The 18,572-nt window shown below is 36.1% G+C and overlaps 1 protein-coding gene across 1 annotated transcript in view; it reads left to right on the top strand.

Moving 5' to 3' along the window:
• cmb (combover) overlaps positions 1 to 18,572 on the top strand; it is a gene marked incomplete in the record, with an annotated part of 274,174 nt that overhangs the window by 109,357 nt on the left and 146,245 nt on the right. Inside the window, 4 exon segments of the mRNA XM_081752595.1 lie at positions 6,128 to 6,238; positions 10,267 to 10,417; positions 13,159 to 13,334; positions 16,283 to 16,362. Coding sequence (XP_081608721.1) covers positions 6,128 to 6,238; positions 10,267 to 10,417; positions 13,159 to 13,334; positions 16,283 to 16,362 — 518 coding nt within the window.

Genomic DNA, 18,572 nt, shown 5'->3' with positions numbered 1-18,572 from the left:
GAATGGATTTTATGCTCCACTGCGTAAGCACAAAGCTGTTTCATGTGTTTTCCTACCTTTTGAGCTATTGACGGGTACATTACATATTGGAGGTATATTCAGTATATCTTGTAGGTGGGTATCTACAAGGGGACCAATGTTCTCAAGACATCACTGACTTAATATTAATGCAAGATGAAGTGAATCTCTAGATGCTATGCTTTTAGCATAACAGTTGGTGCCTTCGCCGCTGAGGTAGTAAGGCGTATGCTTTGAATCACGTAGTCCCGGCCTCAGGCGCGCACCCAGAAATTTTTGTTGGATTTGGGTTCAATACCATGTAGTATTGAATGGGTATTGTTCTGTACTCGATAAATAATTGTAGAATATAGGGGAGAAAATAGAACAGATAACTAGTTTTCGATACCTGGATAGTATTATTAGTGATGATATGAAGTGTGAACGTGAAATAAATAAAATAAAAACAATAGGAATGACGAAAGAAGCCTTTAGGAGAAAGAAAATACTATTTTGTGGGATCTTGAATAAAGAATTGAGAAAAATACTCATGGACATTACGCAAGAAAGATGGAAAACAACTGGAAGCTTTCGAAATGTAGGTATGGAGGAGAATGAAAAGAATTTGCTGGGTCGAGCGGAAAACGAATTAGAGGGTGTTAGGAATGGTGGCAGAGAAAAGAACAATTTTAGATATTACTAAAGAAGATAAAGAAAAACTGGTTGAGACATTGGGTAAAAAGGAACTGTGCCATGAGGAGCGTGCTAGATGGTATGGTGGCATGAAAGAGAGGGAGAGGGCGAAGGAGACTACAATTAATAGACGATATAAAACCAGAAATCGTACGTGGAGACGAAGAGGTTAGCGGAAAACCATGGAGTGGAGCATGGAAGCTTCTCAGTTGCAGCAAATGACCTGCCAATAATGGCAGAATACATATGATGATCATGATGATTATATATTTTCAGAAAAAAAAAAAAAACTATAGAACTAGATTGTTTTATAAGAGTAAGAGTACAAATGAAGTGTAAAATGAAATGTTGATGCTACATAAGCCATTTCCCTGTTAAATAAGTATACTTTTATTACGAAAGTGTAAAAATGTATGTTGAATTAGTTTTTTTTTTGGGGGGGGGAAGGGTGGACCCATTGTCCCCTTCCCTGTGGGTGCACCTCTGCTCGGGCTAATTCCCTGCAGGAGAGCCTTATAATTGAACAGATTGCCGTAGTTCGGGTTTCACCATAAACTTTGTTCCGATTCCACATAGCTTCGGTCCTGAAGAGAGGGGCTAAACTTTGATGGAAAAAAAACTTTCGTCTGCTTTCTTCGATAGAGTGTAGTTTTACCCTATTAAATACAATATTAATTTAGCATAGGCCCTATAGCGATCTGTGTTGCTTTTCATACTTCACGAAACACAATCACGTGTAAACCTTATTGCTAAAACAAGACTTAACAAAAGAGAAAGAGGGAGCCATTGTGTAAAGACATAATAGATATTCTTAATATATGATCTATATAGAAAATGGACAATTCCTATTTAGACGTATACAGTTCTTGTTAATTTTGAGTCACAAAATGCTGGAAAATTGTTCCTTGGATCTTATTTCTCAGCAATAGCGCCCGGATTTCCATGCACAAACCAACCCTAAAATATGCACGAAAATGTATATATATATATATATATATATATATATGCACTAAAATATGAATGTTAAAATTAACATGTGCATTAATATACACTAAGATAACAAAATGTCAGTTTCTTACAAAAATATCTTATCTTAATGATTTCTGTTGCAATGAACTATTAACCTCTTCCTTAGGTTTTCTTCTGTAAACCATCTGCGTTTTATCAGTAAGAAACGTTTTGTAGGTCGAAAAGTTTCTTCCTACATCAGCAGAAGTCACTGTTGCATGTGAAAAACACCAAATGTCTTCTTGTGTTACGTTCTCTTTCAATTCCATGTTTTCACCATCAAGTAAATTTGCAAATCAAGTCTGTTTTGAACCCGGTATTTTTGCCTAACACTTTGCAAGGTTTATCTGACGCTATTTTCACAAGACAGTGAGTTGTTTCACTGGACAAAGTCCGCAATAATTCACCCAACAAGGAGAGTGAATGCTGCAAGCATTCTTACAGAATTCCAACTGTCTGATAATTTCAGGTATTCTCGAGAGGTGGTTGTGTATGTACTTAATTTTGTCCTCAATGTCACTTGTAGAGAAACATTTTTGAGACACATAACTAGCGGCTGCATCATCGGGACCTAGTGAATCTACAACTGTCTTTACTTGATTTAAGTTATCTGTATAATACGACATAGCTTCTAGCCACGAGCTCTACTGGTTGAGAAGGTACTGGAAAAATTTTCCCAACTTCGCGAAAGATACGTACGCGCGATGGATCTTTCACAAATACTTTCTTTACATTTGATATAAGCTCGTCTACTGCTAGATATTAGCATCTGATTGTTTCTGCTACGCAATCAAAACCGTGTGCAAGCCAAGTCAGGTGGACTAATTTAGAATAGAATACACTATCTTCTATTATTCTATACCATTTTTTTCTACATCTGCGTTTACGAAGTGAGTCAGTTCACTTTAAATATAACCTACTTTCTTGTGATATACTCTCAAATATGCTAGTATGCATCAATGAAATTCGGAAATATGCAGTATCCTGCAAAGTTTATGAAATATGCATGCACATCGAAATTCACTCAAAATACGCACCAACACATGCTTCTCAAACGAATCCTTGCAAGTCCGTCGGAAGGAAGAAGACATTTTGCATACGTTTCTGTGTGTTACTGTAAATATGCATTTTGCTTATAAATCCGGGCTGTACTCATCAAATTACACTTGAATGTCGTATGATGAAAAGACGGTATTACAGAAATCAAAATTAATTTGCTGCTAAGATTTGCAACAAATCTACCAACGACACACGACGGTTACATTATATTTGGCTGAAACAAACTGAGACGAGAAAATGTCGTATTTGTTCAAAATAGACAAAAGTAAATCGATATACAAAGGATATCCTAGGATTGTAGTTGGATAATATAAAAATTGCGTCTGTAATAAGAAGAAAAGTGACAATATGAAACAAAACACAATCTATATTGATTTAGTATTCCTAACTAACCAGCAATAATCAATAAATTAAAACATGATTTTAAATAATAGTAATATAAATGTTTTGTAAAAGGTTAAGAACAACGCGAAAGAAACGCTTCAGGAAATACAAAAAATATTTTCCTAAGCCAACACAAAGTAGCGGAATTCAGTAGGCCATGCGCTTACACCGAAATGTTTATATTGTGAATACAGTAGGAAACATTACGAAGAGAACATGAGTAAAAAATGAATATTAGGTCTGTAAACATTTTTTGAAGGATCATTCTAATGATAAAATGGAATCAGTCTGTGAGTTTGTCCACAAGAAAAAGTATTTAAAACATGTTTACTGATAACAATGCTGATGCTAATAATGGAAATTAAATGACGCGCTTTCTTCGGTTAACACCAGTCACTGGTACAAAAACTTTTGTCTGTGTACCAATTGTTAATTTCATAATATGCGGTTCTTTGTATAGCTTTTTAAAATTTATTTTAACCTTTGAAGAAAAACCACGTCTTTACTTAAAGAAAAGAAGTTTTATATCTTGGAGAGGAATGGTAATACACATTTGTTTTGTGATATTCAAACTAGTTAATTGTCTAATTAAACTGAATAAAAGCACTATAAATGAAGCAGTCCATAGATACGGACCGAAGTACAGAGTTTGATTTCTCAGAAGACAGGAATATACTGTATGCATCTGCTGAGCCATTAGTTCAACACTAACGGAAATTTGTATTATTTTAGAATCTAACTAGCTGAACCTCCGCTGTCTACTCAGCGCATCTTTCTGTTATGACCATGAATCTCCTCCCCTCTGTGCGTGTCTCCTTACTCATACAAGTAAAGGATAAGAAACTCACAAAGGAAGTGAATTGCTATGTATAGATGTTGGAGTTAGTTTTAGCAAATTTGTAGAAGTAACACGATATCAAGTGGATTTTTTTCCTAATAAATCCATATCCGTCCGAGTACACCTCATTGCGTCTCTTGAGGCCTTTGAAGTTGCCAGCATACAGTAAGCTTTGCTATTCATATTTAAGCAAAGTACCTGCAATGTCCGTCAACCCGCCATACGTAACTTCTCTACTGATTGCCTAACACCGTAGTTTCGGCCTGCAACAATGTTAATCTTATGGTGTCAAAACGGTCCCTAAAATGTTGAATAGAACAATAACGATACGGTTTTTGAAAATTTGAGTGAGAACTGGACAATCTACACAAAATTTGGAATCAACCAGTGAAAACGGCATGTTTCTAGCACTTGTGGTTTTCGAGATCTCATTGTCGAAAGGAGTGTGGACAAACATGTAAACCTAGCATTTTAATATATAGATCATCTAAAGCAGTGGTTGGCAACAGGTATATCGCGACACATCGATGTGTTATGCAGTGCCATAGGGTGTGTCGCGAAATTTTAGAATTTAAAAATCAAGAAGTATTTAGTGATAAGTTAAAATTATTTTTGAAAGAGATTATGCCAGTCAACGCCTCCATCAGCATCAATACTGCTCAGTAGTACATAGGGTCACTACTTCATAGAAACTTTTTAACGACGTTGTGATTGTTCAATAAAGTGTGTCGTCAATGAAAAAACGTTGGGAACCTTAGGTCTAAAGTAGTGCACATTTATGTTATCGTTGGTCTAATAGTTCAGGAGATGTAATGATTTGCTTTTCTCGTGAGAAGTTTTAATCTTTATAGATTTCGGTTCGTATTTTATTGATCGTTTCAGTTGAATGTATAAATCTGCAGTTTACTAAATAACATTACCCCACGTCGCATTTTTTTTTAAAAAAAAAAGAAAAGAAAAATTATTTGTTATTGTTGAAAATTGTTTTTGATGGTTTATGTATAGGATTATTAACATGACCGCAGCCACCTGATACTGAGAATCGAACTCGTTACCACGTTCACCGCGCAAGGGTCATGCGCAAGCTACTAGACCAGCGAAGAGAGCTACCGGATATTCTAGAAATAATATATTTTGATTTTGGTATGCTTCCTTTTTTTCAACTTTATTTATTTCTCGGTGTTGCTCATTGAAAGAAGTGTCAAACAGATCATATAACCTACCTGTCGCTAATCCATATTCCCTTAATTTATGATCATATACTTCGAATTGCATTGTTTTAAAGGTATATGCATTCCTCGAAAGAAATAATAATACGGTAATAATAACTTAGATCATATATAAAGTTTTTTGTTATGTTGCTAAAACTTTATCGTAATTTACATACTTATTAAGGGGGCAGACTACTAAAAATGATACTAAAGATAACAATTTTTCTTTCGCCCTTTTTTCGTAAGTGAAAAGAGATAATGAATGTAGTTTACCACAATAATAGATCATTTTATTTTGTTGTAAAAGAAGGTGTAATTTTAATAACTTTCTGTTTATTACAAAATCAATACAAATATTAATTAAAAAAGTAGCTCACAGGATTCCAAGACATCATAAATCATCGATTACTGTTGAGTTCATTTTTCTAGTCGCTGCCTTAACCTAGATTTTTGGGTGATTCGTATTCTGGCCACACTCTAATTTCTATGGGTGGCAACACTGAGAATTCTTTCGATTTATATGCCCCCTCCAAGTGAACTTTGTGGTGGACAAACACCGTGTGCGTGGGTTTTCTCGGGGTTCTCCCGTTTCCTCCCACTTTCTTCATTCCACCATTTCATTCATTATTCATCATCACCGTCTCCTTTAGCCTAACCGGCATAACCGTGGGACGTAAAACTCAAAAGATTTCATTTTTTTTCTTTCGATTTATATTTTCGGGTGTAGAATAACAGTATCGATTATTGTGGTAAATTACATTTCATTATCTCCTTTCACTTATGAAAAATGGGGAAAAGAAAAATGGTTGCTTTTGTATCATTTTTAGTAGTCTGCCCCCTTAAGGATATTAGCTCTCCGTTTAGAGTAGACAATAACATTCTGAGTGAGATTTCCTTTTTTACTTAGATGTAGGTTTCTTCTTTACTTTTACTTCAGGTAGCCTCCGGTGCTGTAAGTCGAGTTCCTGCTGAAGATGTACCAGAGAACCTGGATTCTTTTCAAAACAGACTTCAAACCTTGCAAGAGATGTATGAAAATAGGAACAAGGTAAGCATACATCCATCTAGTGTTACCATCACCAACATATTTTCCAATACACAAGCAATATAACACATTATCCAAGATAACAAACAGTACAGTCGATCTCACATGCGCTCATCATTCCTTAAAGAAACAAAATTCCTGATATTTTTCTACATCTTTTAGCAGAAAAATAATTGACCCTTCTATTATCACCCTGTTCGCGAACCTACCTGCCACATCTTATTACTGTTTTCCATATATATATATATATATATATATATATATATATACACCAGGGTGAAGTCCGAGAATAAGTTTCCCCTCTCGTTTTCCCTAGGGAAGCGAACAGCAGTGGGGGATACAATACAGGGGTTCCACGCACAAAACATCCAGAGTATCATTCGCCGTAATCCTGCAAATGGCGCCAGCGCAGCACCTGCGCAAAATGGAGACAGTCTCTCAGTCTCAGTCTGAGCCTGATAGCTATGGAGAGAAGGCACGTTTTGACGTCATGCTCAAAAGAGGAAATGCGAGCGGTTGTCCACTATGAGTGGCACCTGGCGTATCGGGAGATGAAATCCATAACCGCCTCGTGGAAGTCTATGGGCCTGATGTAATGTCGAAACACATGGTGTGGAGATGATGTCGCCAATTCAGTAAAGAGATGCAGCAAGTGCTGGAGACACCGAAACCTGGAAGAACCCAGTGACTTCACTCTGTTTCCGGTTCCGGCTTTGAAGAAGACTCTCGGCGGCAGGCGCTTTGGAAGCAATGTTGAAGTCACAGAAGCTGTTCGACGCTTCTTCCGTATGCAGATCCCTGATTTTTTCCTGGAAGGATTTATGAAGCTTATAATCCGGTATGACAAATATCTTAATGTACGTGGCACTTACGTGGAAAAACAAAAGTATGTCTGATCTTTAATATCACACCCTTATTTGGTCTTGCCGGGAAACTTATTTGTGGACCCCTCGTGTATATATATATATATATATATATATATATATATATATATAATATTAATCTTCATTATTTTTTGATGTATAGTTTATGTCAGTAGCTATGAGCTGATCATTGTATCGGAGTTCAGGCACATGTAAGTTCCTTTGTTAAAAGCGGACAGAGTTTAGTGGAAGAAAATAAAATTACCGAATATTTCTGGAACCAAGACGACCTCCATTGTTTTAAAGAAGGGATTTTTAAAAAAAGAAAGTATACACTATAGCTGCTATAACTTTCTATAAAGCTACCTTAGAAATCAGATCTTGTACAGACCTCCTTTAGTTTTTCTCACTGGAAATTTACTGAATCTGCGAACGTTCAAGGTTAAAAGGGTGGGTGAGAAAGAGGGTAAAGTTAGAGCTTAATGGAAGCTCTTGGTTCTCTTCCAAAACAATAAATTCCACATTATATGTTGTGATAGCAACGCGACCTCATATTTTTGGGCACGAAATAGAACTTTAAAAAATCATCTTGGATTCAGAGTATAAGAGGCAGAAGGAATAACAAAAAAGAAAAAAGAAAAAAAAATTTATATTTTAAAAAGTATTGGAAAATGTAAATAAAAGTTAATTTTGAAGATTAGTAAAAATAAAAAATAAAAAGTATATTGACAGATAATACAAAATCGAGGGCACATAGGAAAAATCAATTTTAAAAATAAAGAGATATACGAGGGAAATCCCAAAGCGCTGAGACGGAGGGAAGTGTTCGTGCGGCTGTTGTAATGCTGTTGTGTTTGTTGTTTCTTCCACTTCCATCTATTCTGACAACTTTCATCCATATGGAACCCGCCAGGTACTTCTCATGTAGTTTCCTGCAGTTCGTCTTACGTTCGGTAATGTGACGCGGTAGCAGGTGACATACAAGGGTCTTCCGCCACACTTCAACCTGAGGCGCTTGCAAATTGTTTTGTTCATAGTTGACAGTGCGAGGTGGAATCTGTTGCCCATATTACGTTACGTTGGAGGACCCCCTTAGCACTACGGGTGTCACTTCGCTTGCAGCCCTTTTCTGGTGGTTTTCGTGGATGAATGTTTCGCAAGAGGGCCCGTTGTGTATAACGGACCACAATAACTTTCGCAGTAGTCATCCCGAGTGTTAACCCATTCTCCAACACTGTTTCACAATGCATACGTGCGAAAAGTTAACATGGAAAAGGGCCATTATGTAAGCCTCCCAATACCGGTTGATTTTCGGCACCATTTGATAACATTCACTACCAGCACTCACATACCTACAAGGTCAGAGACAGTACTGCTTCCATCGACATGATACGCCAGGTAGTAGCTCCGAATCGCCATGCCCATTAAACGCCATGCCCATTAAACTCCACTAATTCATAATAATGAAATACTCAGAATATGTTTATACTAATCTGCCATTTAATACGTAGTTGAAACCCGAAACATCAACGTATAAACTGCGACTCATTATTACCAAATCCAGTATCCCCAATTCTGTGCACTTTCTGCCCTAGTAAATACCTATGTATTAATATGTCTGTTCTGCTCACTACAGTAAGTGAGCCTGCAACAATTACAGCTACCAGAATGGTGGAAAGTGTATGTTTACCTTGTGACAGAATGAGATTTCCTATTCATATTATTATTATTATTATTATTATTATTATTATTATTATTATTATTATTATTATTATTATTATTATTATTATGAAAAGTAGATCACAAACTGAAGTCATATACATTGACATGAGGAAAGCTTTCGATTCAGTTGATCATAGATTACTATTTAAAAAACTGTCAAATACAGGTGTAACACCCTTGTACCTAAAATTTTTTGAAAGCTATTTGACTGGTAGAACATACCAAATTAAAATTGGAAATGTCATGTCAGATTCAGCCAGTATTAGTAACGGTGTTCCTCAAGGTTCTCCTCTGGGCCCATTACTTTTCTCTATTTTTATTAATGATTTACCAACAGTCTTAAATCATTCAAATGTTTTACTTTATGCTGATGACATTAAGCTTTTTAGTGTAGTAAATAATATTGAGGACAACGATAGGCTACAAGATGACTTAAATAGAATCATTATGTGGTGCAAGGATAACGGTATGGGTATCAATTGTCTGAAAACTAAGTGCATGACCTACAAGTTAGGACAAGTTAGTAACAAATCACAATACTATGTAATTCATTACGAAATACAAGGTACTGTAATACAGAAAGTTGACACAATAAAGGATTTAGGTGTAACATTTGACAGGTCACTACGCTTTGGTAATCATATACAAAATGTATGTAATGAAGCAAGAAAAATAATCGGTTACCTGTTTAATCAATGGCCTGCTTTCTGTCAATCAAATACATATGTACTCTTATATAAATTACTGGTAAGGTCGAAACTAGAATATGCATCAGTGACTTGGAACAGCCTAACAAAAACTCTCGTAAACAAACTCGAGGTGGTGCAAAAGTGTTTTATTAGAATACTTTGTTTTAAGTTAGGACTTGACTATTATTCTAGCACGTATGAATATTGGATAACGTATTTTAATTTGGAACGACTGGCTGACAGGAGAAAATTGATTGAATCTGTATTTGTAGAAAAGTTACTTGACAACCAATATACCTCAGACTGTATTTTTAAAAATGTTGATTTTAAAGTTCCAACATATGGTACAAGGGCAAAAATTTTATTGCAACCGCATAATAGAAAACATATTTTAATCTGTAGGATTTTAGAAAGCTATAATGAATGCATATCTTAAAATATGACTTTACTTCAGAATTTTAAATATAACTTAGTAGTTTTTATTTTTTTTTTTTTTTACTTTTAATTTTTGACACTTCTTTGTTTTAATAATTGACGTACACTACACTGTTAGTATTTTTATTATTAATAATTTATGTTATAGATGTAATCATAATTTTATCACTAGTACTTTATATTCATTGCTAAAATAATGTAGAATAAGACAAAGTGCTGTATTTTAGCTGTTCTCAGCACGTAAAAAAATAAAGTTTATTATTATTATTATTATTATTATTATTATTATTATTATTATTATTATTATTATTATTCATTACAGTTAGTCCAACTGTTAGGAGATCCTGATGGTGAGTTGGCTGAACAGCTTACTCTCCAAGATAAGCTACAAGAGTTACAACAAAAGAAGCAGCACATGGATCAACTTCTACAGCAACTGAATGCTCTAAATGGAGGTGGAAACAACGTTGCAGGTGCATTCTTTTAACATATGTCATAATAATGATAAGATAAACATGAAAATACGTATAACTAATATATTCTATAAGGCTCATTCAATTGAACCGGAAAAGTTGGAGAAAAAGTATATTGTTTATTATGCACTGAGGTTATGCAAAATATGACTATGAGTTTTAAATTTCGTGGCCCTGGGGCTGGCATGCATTCGTCATGCTCGAGATCCTAGAAAACAGTTACACAAGATGGGGTACTCTTATAGGAATGCTCTAAGATTTATCAGTGAAGTGCTAAATATGTTTCTGATGAGTGAAGGCGTGAGAGAGAAAGAGAAATTCATCACCGCATGGCAGTTCAATAGGGCAATAACTGTATGAGTCGAACACAAATTTACGAGTGGACTAAGAAAGTCAAACAGGGTATAATCAGTGTTGATATTGTTTGTGACTTACTGAGGTTAAGAAAAATGTGGCGGGATTGATTCTGAAACGTTCGATACCACAAATGAAAGAGACACGTGTTGTTGTAAGTTGATATAAAGCTGTCGATATGGCATTTCTTCATCGTATTGTTGCTCGAGATTAAACTTGGAATAATTTTAAAATGCACTGAGTAGATCGAAGATCCAGAATGACGAGAGAGTCCAGTCAGAGGTGCGTGAGTGGTTACACAGTCGTCCAAAATATTTTTCCCCTTTAGAATCAGTGGCACTGTCAAGCACTGAGATAGGTGCGTTGAACTAAGAATAAGTGAAATATGTTAAAAATTAGTAATGTGATTATTTTGTTGCGTGCAATAAATGTTTGGCGAAAACATAGTTCGGTTTATTTATTGAATGAGCCTGATATTAGCCTAAAACTTGAGAAAATTTCAGTTCTATTTGTAAGATCTAGTAAAAATTACGAGAATAGAGTACACTTACAAAATATGTACAGTCAGGTATAAAAGTGTTGCATTCTTATTGAAATCTGATAACTCTGTATGTATACTTTATGCAAAATTATACACTTGATACAAATTTCTTACTTGGGTCTCTCAAATAATTATGTTAATATTACATGCGTGTTTTTTGAATGCAGATTAGGGTGCAAAATAGTAAAAACTGGAATAATATTGCATTAATTTTGCACGTTATTACGAAGATTATTCGAATAGTTTTTGCACGCACTGCCGATCATTGTTCCCAGTGAGACCACATAAACTTTCTGATATTGATCCAGTATTTTGAGATAAATATGAAGTTCAACTTAAATTAAGAGCAGAACTAGTTGTACTGATGCTGCATCACCCAGTAGAATGTGCATCATTCGGCTGGCCTTGGCTTTTCGTTGCTCTAATGCCAGAAAGTTTAACTTAAAGAAACCAGTGACAGATGAATTAGATATATAACTTCAGAGAGATTGAGGTAATAATTAAAACTCAGGGCACCTCTTCTGGGTTGATCCCCAGGCTTTACTACGGTAGGTACATTACGATTATGACCTCAGTGCCACCCATTTTAGAAGAACATGGATAATCAGGATATGCCTGATTTACGAAGGATTAATGCCACTCTACCAGTTAGAATAAGTAATCAGGATACACCTGAATTATGGAAGATTAATGCTCTCTTACGAGTTAGAATGGGTAATCAGGATACACTTGCTTTACAGAAGGTTAATGTCCTCTTAGCAGTTAGAATGGATATTTAGGAAAAAATCGAATGGATAATCCGGATACGCCTAATTTACAGAACATTAATGTCATCATACCGATTAATCACTGGTTAGAATGATTTGCAGTGGTCTAACAATCATTACCCACAACAAATCTTATGCCGAATACATATGAGGAGTAAAAGATAGGTGTTTGTTACATTCGTTATCACTTGTACTCCAACTTCGATGTTTAAAACACTACAACTGCCATCCCTGCAGATCTAGTTGCTAACACACGCACTCGCCTTTTGTGTACTGAGTCCCGGGGTCGATTCCCGATGGGAGAGTATTGAACGCATTCAGATTCGGATTCCATCTGAAACTCTAGGTTCATATCTCATAGGGTCTCGGTACTAAAAAGGGATGTTAAATTCCAACAAACAACTACAAGAAACACTACACTTGTAAGTTGTGATACTGTCCCTGTGGTTTAAATGGCTGAACGCCAACTTGAAGAGTGAAAAATATGTCTGAAACGGACTAGGGATTACCTCATTGACCAGAGACTCGGATTCGATCTCCAGCCAGATTTAACTTATATATTCTTTGTGAATTGATTGACTCTGCACCTACAGTTTGGAGTTCAAAGTATCCACTATTTCCTTAGTTTATAATATGCATAAATTTAAGCAATTTTGACTCCAAGGAAAATTAAACTATTTTTTGTTATTGCATTATTCAAAAATGGTGAAAGCAGACCTGAAACACTTCTTCAATTAAATAAAAACTCCGCTCATACACATCTTAAACATTTTATATACAAAACCGTCGTTTGTTTCTATAAATTTTAGATTTGAGATTTTGACGATTTTTTAGTTGTCCATGAAACTAACTAGTTACGATAAAGATATCACATAATTTTCATAGTGCCGTTGAAAGTTGAGCTTTGCAAACCTTTAAATGGAAGTAGTTAATGCAACTCAATCTCCAGTCAGGGATTGTTATTGTCAGGTGAAACGTACATCTTGTAAGACTCTGCAATGACAACTATTGATGTATCTGCTTCGTTATGTGTTGCTAAATTTTTTCTTGTCTTACATTGTTCATTCATTTTATTGTAGAAATCCAGCTTCGTGATGAGAAACAGCGAAATGAAGAGAGTAGTGAGCTTGATGGCGACGTGGAATATAGAGATGTTACAGAAAAGATCGAAGAGCTCAATAGAATGAAGGCACGTTTGTCACAGTTACAAGAAATGGTGGTTTCTGTATCGCAATCCGAAGACCAACATAGTCAGGTAACAGTTGTTTTAGTATGTTAATTCTATCTGTCATATCGTATATGTTAGTGTTGCGCACAAAGACAAGATTTAGCCTAGTTGTTGTAGTAGGACAGGAGACTGTCACTACACTCAAAATTATCAAGAACGATCTCATGCTATACATTTTCCTCCGCCATTTCCTGCGCTTGTTAATTAACTTGGTTGCCAGTTCAGAAGTTGAGTTTCTTCTTATTTGTCAGTTTTGTGTGTAGTTGTAATGGCTGTCTAGTTGGGACCGTTGAGCTTGTACGTTTATTTTATAGATTATGTACGTTAACCTCCTTACAAATTGATAAGTTTTCACGTAAGTCTAATAGACGATGCATACTTCTAAGAATGTTCAGTGAATAAAATATGCAAGAAAAAAATAGACATGTAAAAGTCAGTAGAAGAAAAAGAACGATTGTCTTCCAAATATTACAGACGATTATTCACAAATATCTGTCATCATGGAACATGGAGGTAAGTGTTAAAAATATAAATAATTGTTCTTTGCGTTCTGTAAGTAGCTATGAGGAAAGATGGTTTATTTTACGGAATTTCTTTGTCATACATCAAACTTATGGTAAGTAGAATTGGATCTGAAGTAGGAAAAGAAGTGTAACTCTCAGTTAATTTAGATGTAACATGCGTTGGTTGTATTTATTATTGATTTTTTTTAAAATTTCATTTCATTAGAGGTGGCATACGTGTAATACAGCCATCCTAGCTAGTTAGTTATGTGGTCCAGAATCTGTCTTTAGGCAGAATATTCAGAAAAGAAAAATAAATAAAATGTTATCAAATACAAGGTAACCAAAAAAACATTATTGCCATTCTAGAGCGGTGATAAATAAAGAGCAATACAGTGGATGGTATGTACCTTTAAGATTCTATGGTGATAAAACTTGGCGGTCGTGGATGCAAAAGAGTCCGTGAATGCGTTCTTCAACTTTCCTTCATTTGCGAAGGATCTCCTATAAAGGTGATTATCGAGGGAATGAAACAAGTGGTAATTGTTGGCACAAGGTCCGGTGAATATGGTGCATGGTGCAGTGTCTCCTAACTAAATTGCTGAAGGATCTTCAGGTCCTCTTTGCCACATGTGGCTTGGCATTGACGCGCAGGAGCATCACACACTTGAGATTCATCAATGCCGGCTCCTTCTGCCGCAATGCACGGTCCACCCTCAGCAACTGGTGAAAATAGAGGTCAAGAGCGATGATCTAACCAGGTGCAAGGAGATCCTATTGAACCACTTGGTGACAATTCTACCATACAGAGAGTGAGGTCCAGAAGTGGTCATGAGATGTGAGGAACAAGGTCACACCTAACCAATCTCTGGTACGCGTAGATGTGTTATTGAGGACCCACTCTTCATCACCAGTGAGCAAGTGATCGAAGATGGGTGTTTTCAGGTGCCGAGTGAGCAAGGACAAACAGGCGTCATTCATTGTCCTTGTTTGCTACCGACAATTTGTGAGGTGCCTACTTGGTTAAATTGTATAATTTCCCTATCCCATGTAGGTGCAGTCTGACTATTTCAGAGCAAACATGGAATCTTTCTGCAACTTCATTACACGTTACACTACTGTCCTCTTCGATAGCTGTTTCAGGCTCTCATCATCCAACACATGTTATCGTCCATTGCGAGGTTCATCCGAAAGACTCACATCTCTCGAACGGAGTTTCTGGAACTAATGCCTGGCGGTGCGTTTGTTCACAGCATTCTCTCCAAATGCCTGATATATATATATATATATAATATGTGTGTGTGTGTAGCGACTTGATGCAGCTGCTCACAGGCCCACTTTAAACGTACGCAAACAAGCTGCTTCAATACTATTTGTCCATTCGGCTGAGACCTCTAGTTGGCAGAGTGCCAAGGAGAGTCTATCGTAATGAAAGAAGAGAAGTGTAAAAAAAAGAAGCGCTGGTTATTCGCGTGGGCGGTAAAGGCGTTGTTTAACAGTGTTACCAAACCGGCACAGTAAATCTATACCTGATAAGTTTTTATGAATAATAATATAAGAATGAAATTAAAGTGGGCCTACATCACTGAGAGCACGATAATCGGTGACATGACTGGGGATCTACGACGCACGTACACATACACACACATACACGCAAGTATAAACACGAAACAGGTAAGAGAAAGCACTGGAAAAATGCAGTAAACTGCACAAGCACAAATTTATGTCTACTGTAGAGAAGGACAATAACAAGTCCTCCCGCGAGTCAGCACAATCAACCGAATACCGAAGCCCCTAGAAACACAACGCTAGGTTGCATTTAAAATGTGCGCACTCTGTTCACTGCGTGATATCATCGCCTGACTAGAATGTACTGCTGACCTGGTACCAATTTACGTAGCTTGGCAACTATGTTTAAAGTTCGAACCTTCTTTCTCTCGCCCCCAGAGGAGAAAACGAACACTTGTTGTCCATACATACACATACCCATTTTTTGTAATGGACTCTTCACCTAATGTCCGAGAGTAAACAGTATCTCTGTTTCTCTTCGACGCTGGACGAGCTATGACTGCTATACATGTTTATATTACTGAAGGTCAATGATCAGACTAAGTCTTCATGACTTGGCAGGCACATGCGTCATTTCGTTTTTTTCTGTGCGCATGATTGATGGGAGGTCAAAAACGGGAAAACCTTTGTTTAGTTACCTTGTAAGTAATACGCAAATATCGTTTTATTCGTAAGTTTGAATAAAGTTGAAAGTGTTAAAATAGTAAAAATATCTTACTGCCATGAATCATGTTTGTTTACCAATGTTCCCTCATATTATTATGATCACTTATAGTATAGAAATCTCTCTCTTTTTTTTTTTTTTTTTTTTTTTTTGTTTCGTTTTCTTTTTATTAAAAAATACTCAACTAACAAATACTGTGATTGTTTTATAAGTTCATTTTTAATATATTTTCTTTGCAGAACTCAGTCAGACCATCTGTACGACATGATAATGTAATGTTGCAAGATGCAGTAGAGGAGGAGCAGGCTGTTAATTTAAGGTAAGTACTAATATAGTGTTTCAAAATAACTACTTGTGTTATTTCAAAGGAAATTAAATGCGTCATTGAAATACCATGAGGGGGGAGCGGTGGCTAAGTGGTAGAGCGTTCACCTCCGGTGCTTGGGGTCCCTGGTTCGATCCCAGCTCGCACCGTGTGGACTTTGTGGTGGATAAACACCGCGCTCGTGGGTTTTCTCGGGGTTCTCCCGTTTCCTCCCATTTCCTTCATTCCACCATTTCACTCATCTCTCATCATCACCGTCTCCTTTAGCCTAACCGGCATAACCGTGGGACGTAAAACTTAAAGATTTTTATTTTCATTTTTTTGAAATACCATGAATAGTTTTGTGCTTAGAGAACTTATTAATTTGTACAGGGTAGTCTCAAAGTTAGAAGGTTGAAAAATTTGATCTTGGCAAGTTAACACTCAAAACAGCTAACACGATGCATTTTATTGCTATTAACATCATTCCCTTAAGGGAAAATCTGTTAAGCTTAATTCATGTTGATACGTGTTCCTAGCTTTGGAGTTCATAATATTTGTTCTGGCTAGAAGTTCAACGATGACACGTTTTTTTGTTCCTGTTGCAGGAATGTTTTATGAAATTAGAAAATATAAGATATGAGTCACATACTATTAATAATAACACTTCTGATTTTTTATTCATTTGTTTTTAAACCTGTGGGCTATAGAGCTTTAGATTTCATTTTAAAGGCTTAGGTAATATCTGGCATCACTGAAGCCGATGATTGCATTGGCTGGGAAAGAGAAGTGTTGTCAACTGTCGGCATATTGACAGAACATTACCTGGGAGAGACTGGGATTTAGTCTCACACCAATTTGGCAGTCAAGTTTCGTGTGTGTTCATTGCAGTTCTTTCGTAGACATATACTGTTAAAGTAACATCATTCAGTTAAGATAGTGCAATATATATATATATATATATATATATATATATAATATTTAAATAGCTGATTTTGTGTTAGAACGCACATCGACTTCCAAATAGCAGTTAAAACTACACGTAGATGTGGATAAGTCAATGCAACAGAATTTTCGGTGTTGATTTAAGTACCTGCTGACGAAAGAACAAACCTCGACATATATCGGAAATGTATTTCAAGCAGTGGTGAGAAAATCAAGTTTATCTGTTTCTGATTTTAGAAAAAAAAAAAGAAACGGAATATGGCTTGAAAACTCAAAAGATCATTCTTCAAAAAATCGGTTCGCTTATGGAAATGAGTCCTACAAGAAGAACAGATACCAACTTCGACGAAAATCCCACTGGTTTGAGTAAAAATCGGAAACTCTTTGAAAAAAAAAGGGTTTCGGTGAAAACCGGTTTTGTCCACCCCATATTTCAAATAGTATATAAGCCGCTCTTCATTTTAATGAAATAGAATACTAATTCAGCCAACCTCATAATATAGGAAATGGTCAGGTGGTGAAAAGTTTCCATGTAGATTTATTAACCGGAAATTACGTTGCAGAAGCTGAAGAATAGAATTTTTTTGTTCCTTTGGCGGTAGGCGTTTTGCATCTTGAGTACTGCTGATTAGTTACATTAAGATATAGTAAACTTCGGTTTAAAAATGCAGTTTGAGAGCCTATACACTGACATCATTTCGCGAATTTCAACACAAGTCATATTGCTAATCATATTCTTTCACGGCCTGCAGTACCATAAGCTTAATAGTAAAAATATATACTGATAGATTGTAGATTTTTTTTGTATATATCTATTTGCCGGCTTGTAATTTGGATTTTTTCCTTTCAGAATAAGTCAACGCCGATACAGCGAATTGGTTTATTTCAATTTCAGAACTTTTCCTGATTCTGCGTTGTTTAATGTCCTCTGTGCTTCCTTATTGTGTGTGTGTGTGTGTGTTTCTAACAGCATTTCAATTATGTACACTTCAGCGACTCAGTAAATGCAGTTGCTCTTTTCATTGTTCCAACGTATGTGCTTTTCTGTGGAGGCGCATGCGTTGTACACATTCCCAGACACACAGGTGACTACAGTTAGCATTGTCGTGCCGTGGAGGGGGAGGGGGACGAACAAGACGACAGCTCCGGGCGCCTAAGTAAGGAGGGCGCATAATTCAGTAAGAAAAAGAAAAGAAGGAAAGAAAAAGAGAGAGGAATTTACTTGGAATATTTTAGATCAACAGCAGTATTTTTCAATGTAATAATCTAATATTTAGTTT

The sequence above is a fragment of the Thermobia domestica genome, chromosome 3 (assembly GCF_964235325.1).
Source record: "Thermobia domestica chromosome 3, izTheDome1.hap1.1, whole genome shotgun sequence".
In the NCBI taxonomy this organism is placed as follows: Eukaryota; Metazoa; Arthropoda; class Insecta; order Zygentoma; family Lepismatidae; genus Thermobia; species Thermobia domestica.
This window is presented reverse-complemented; position numbering and strand designations above follow the sequence as displayed.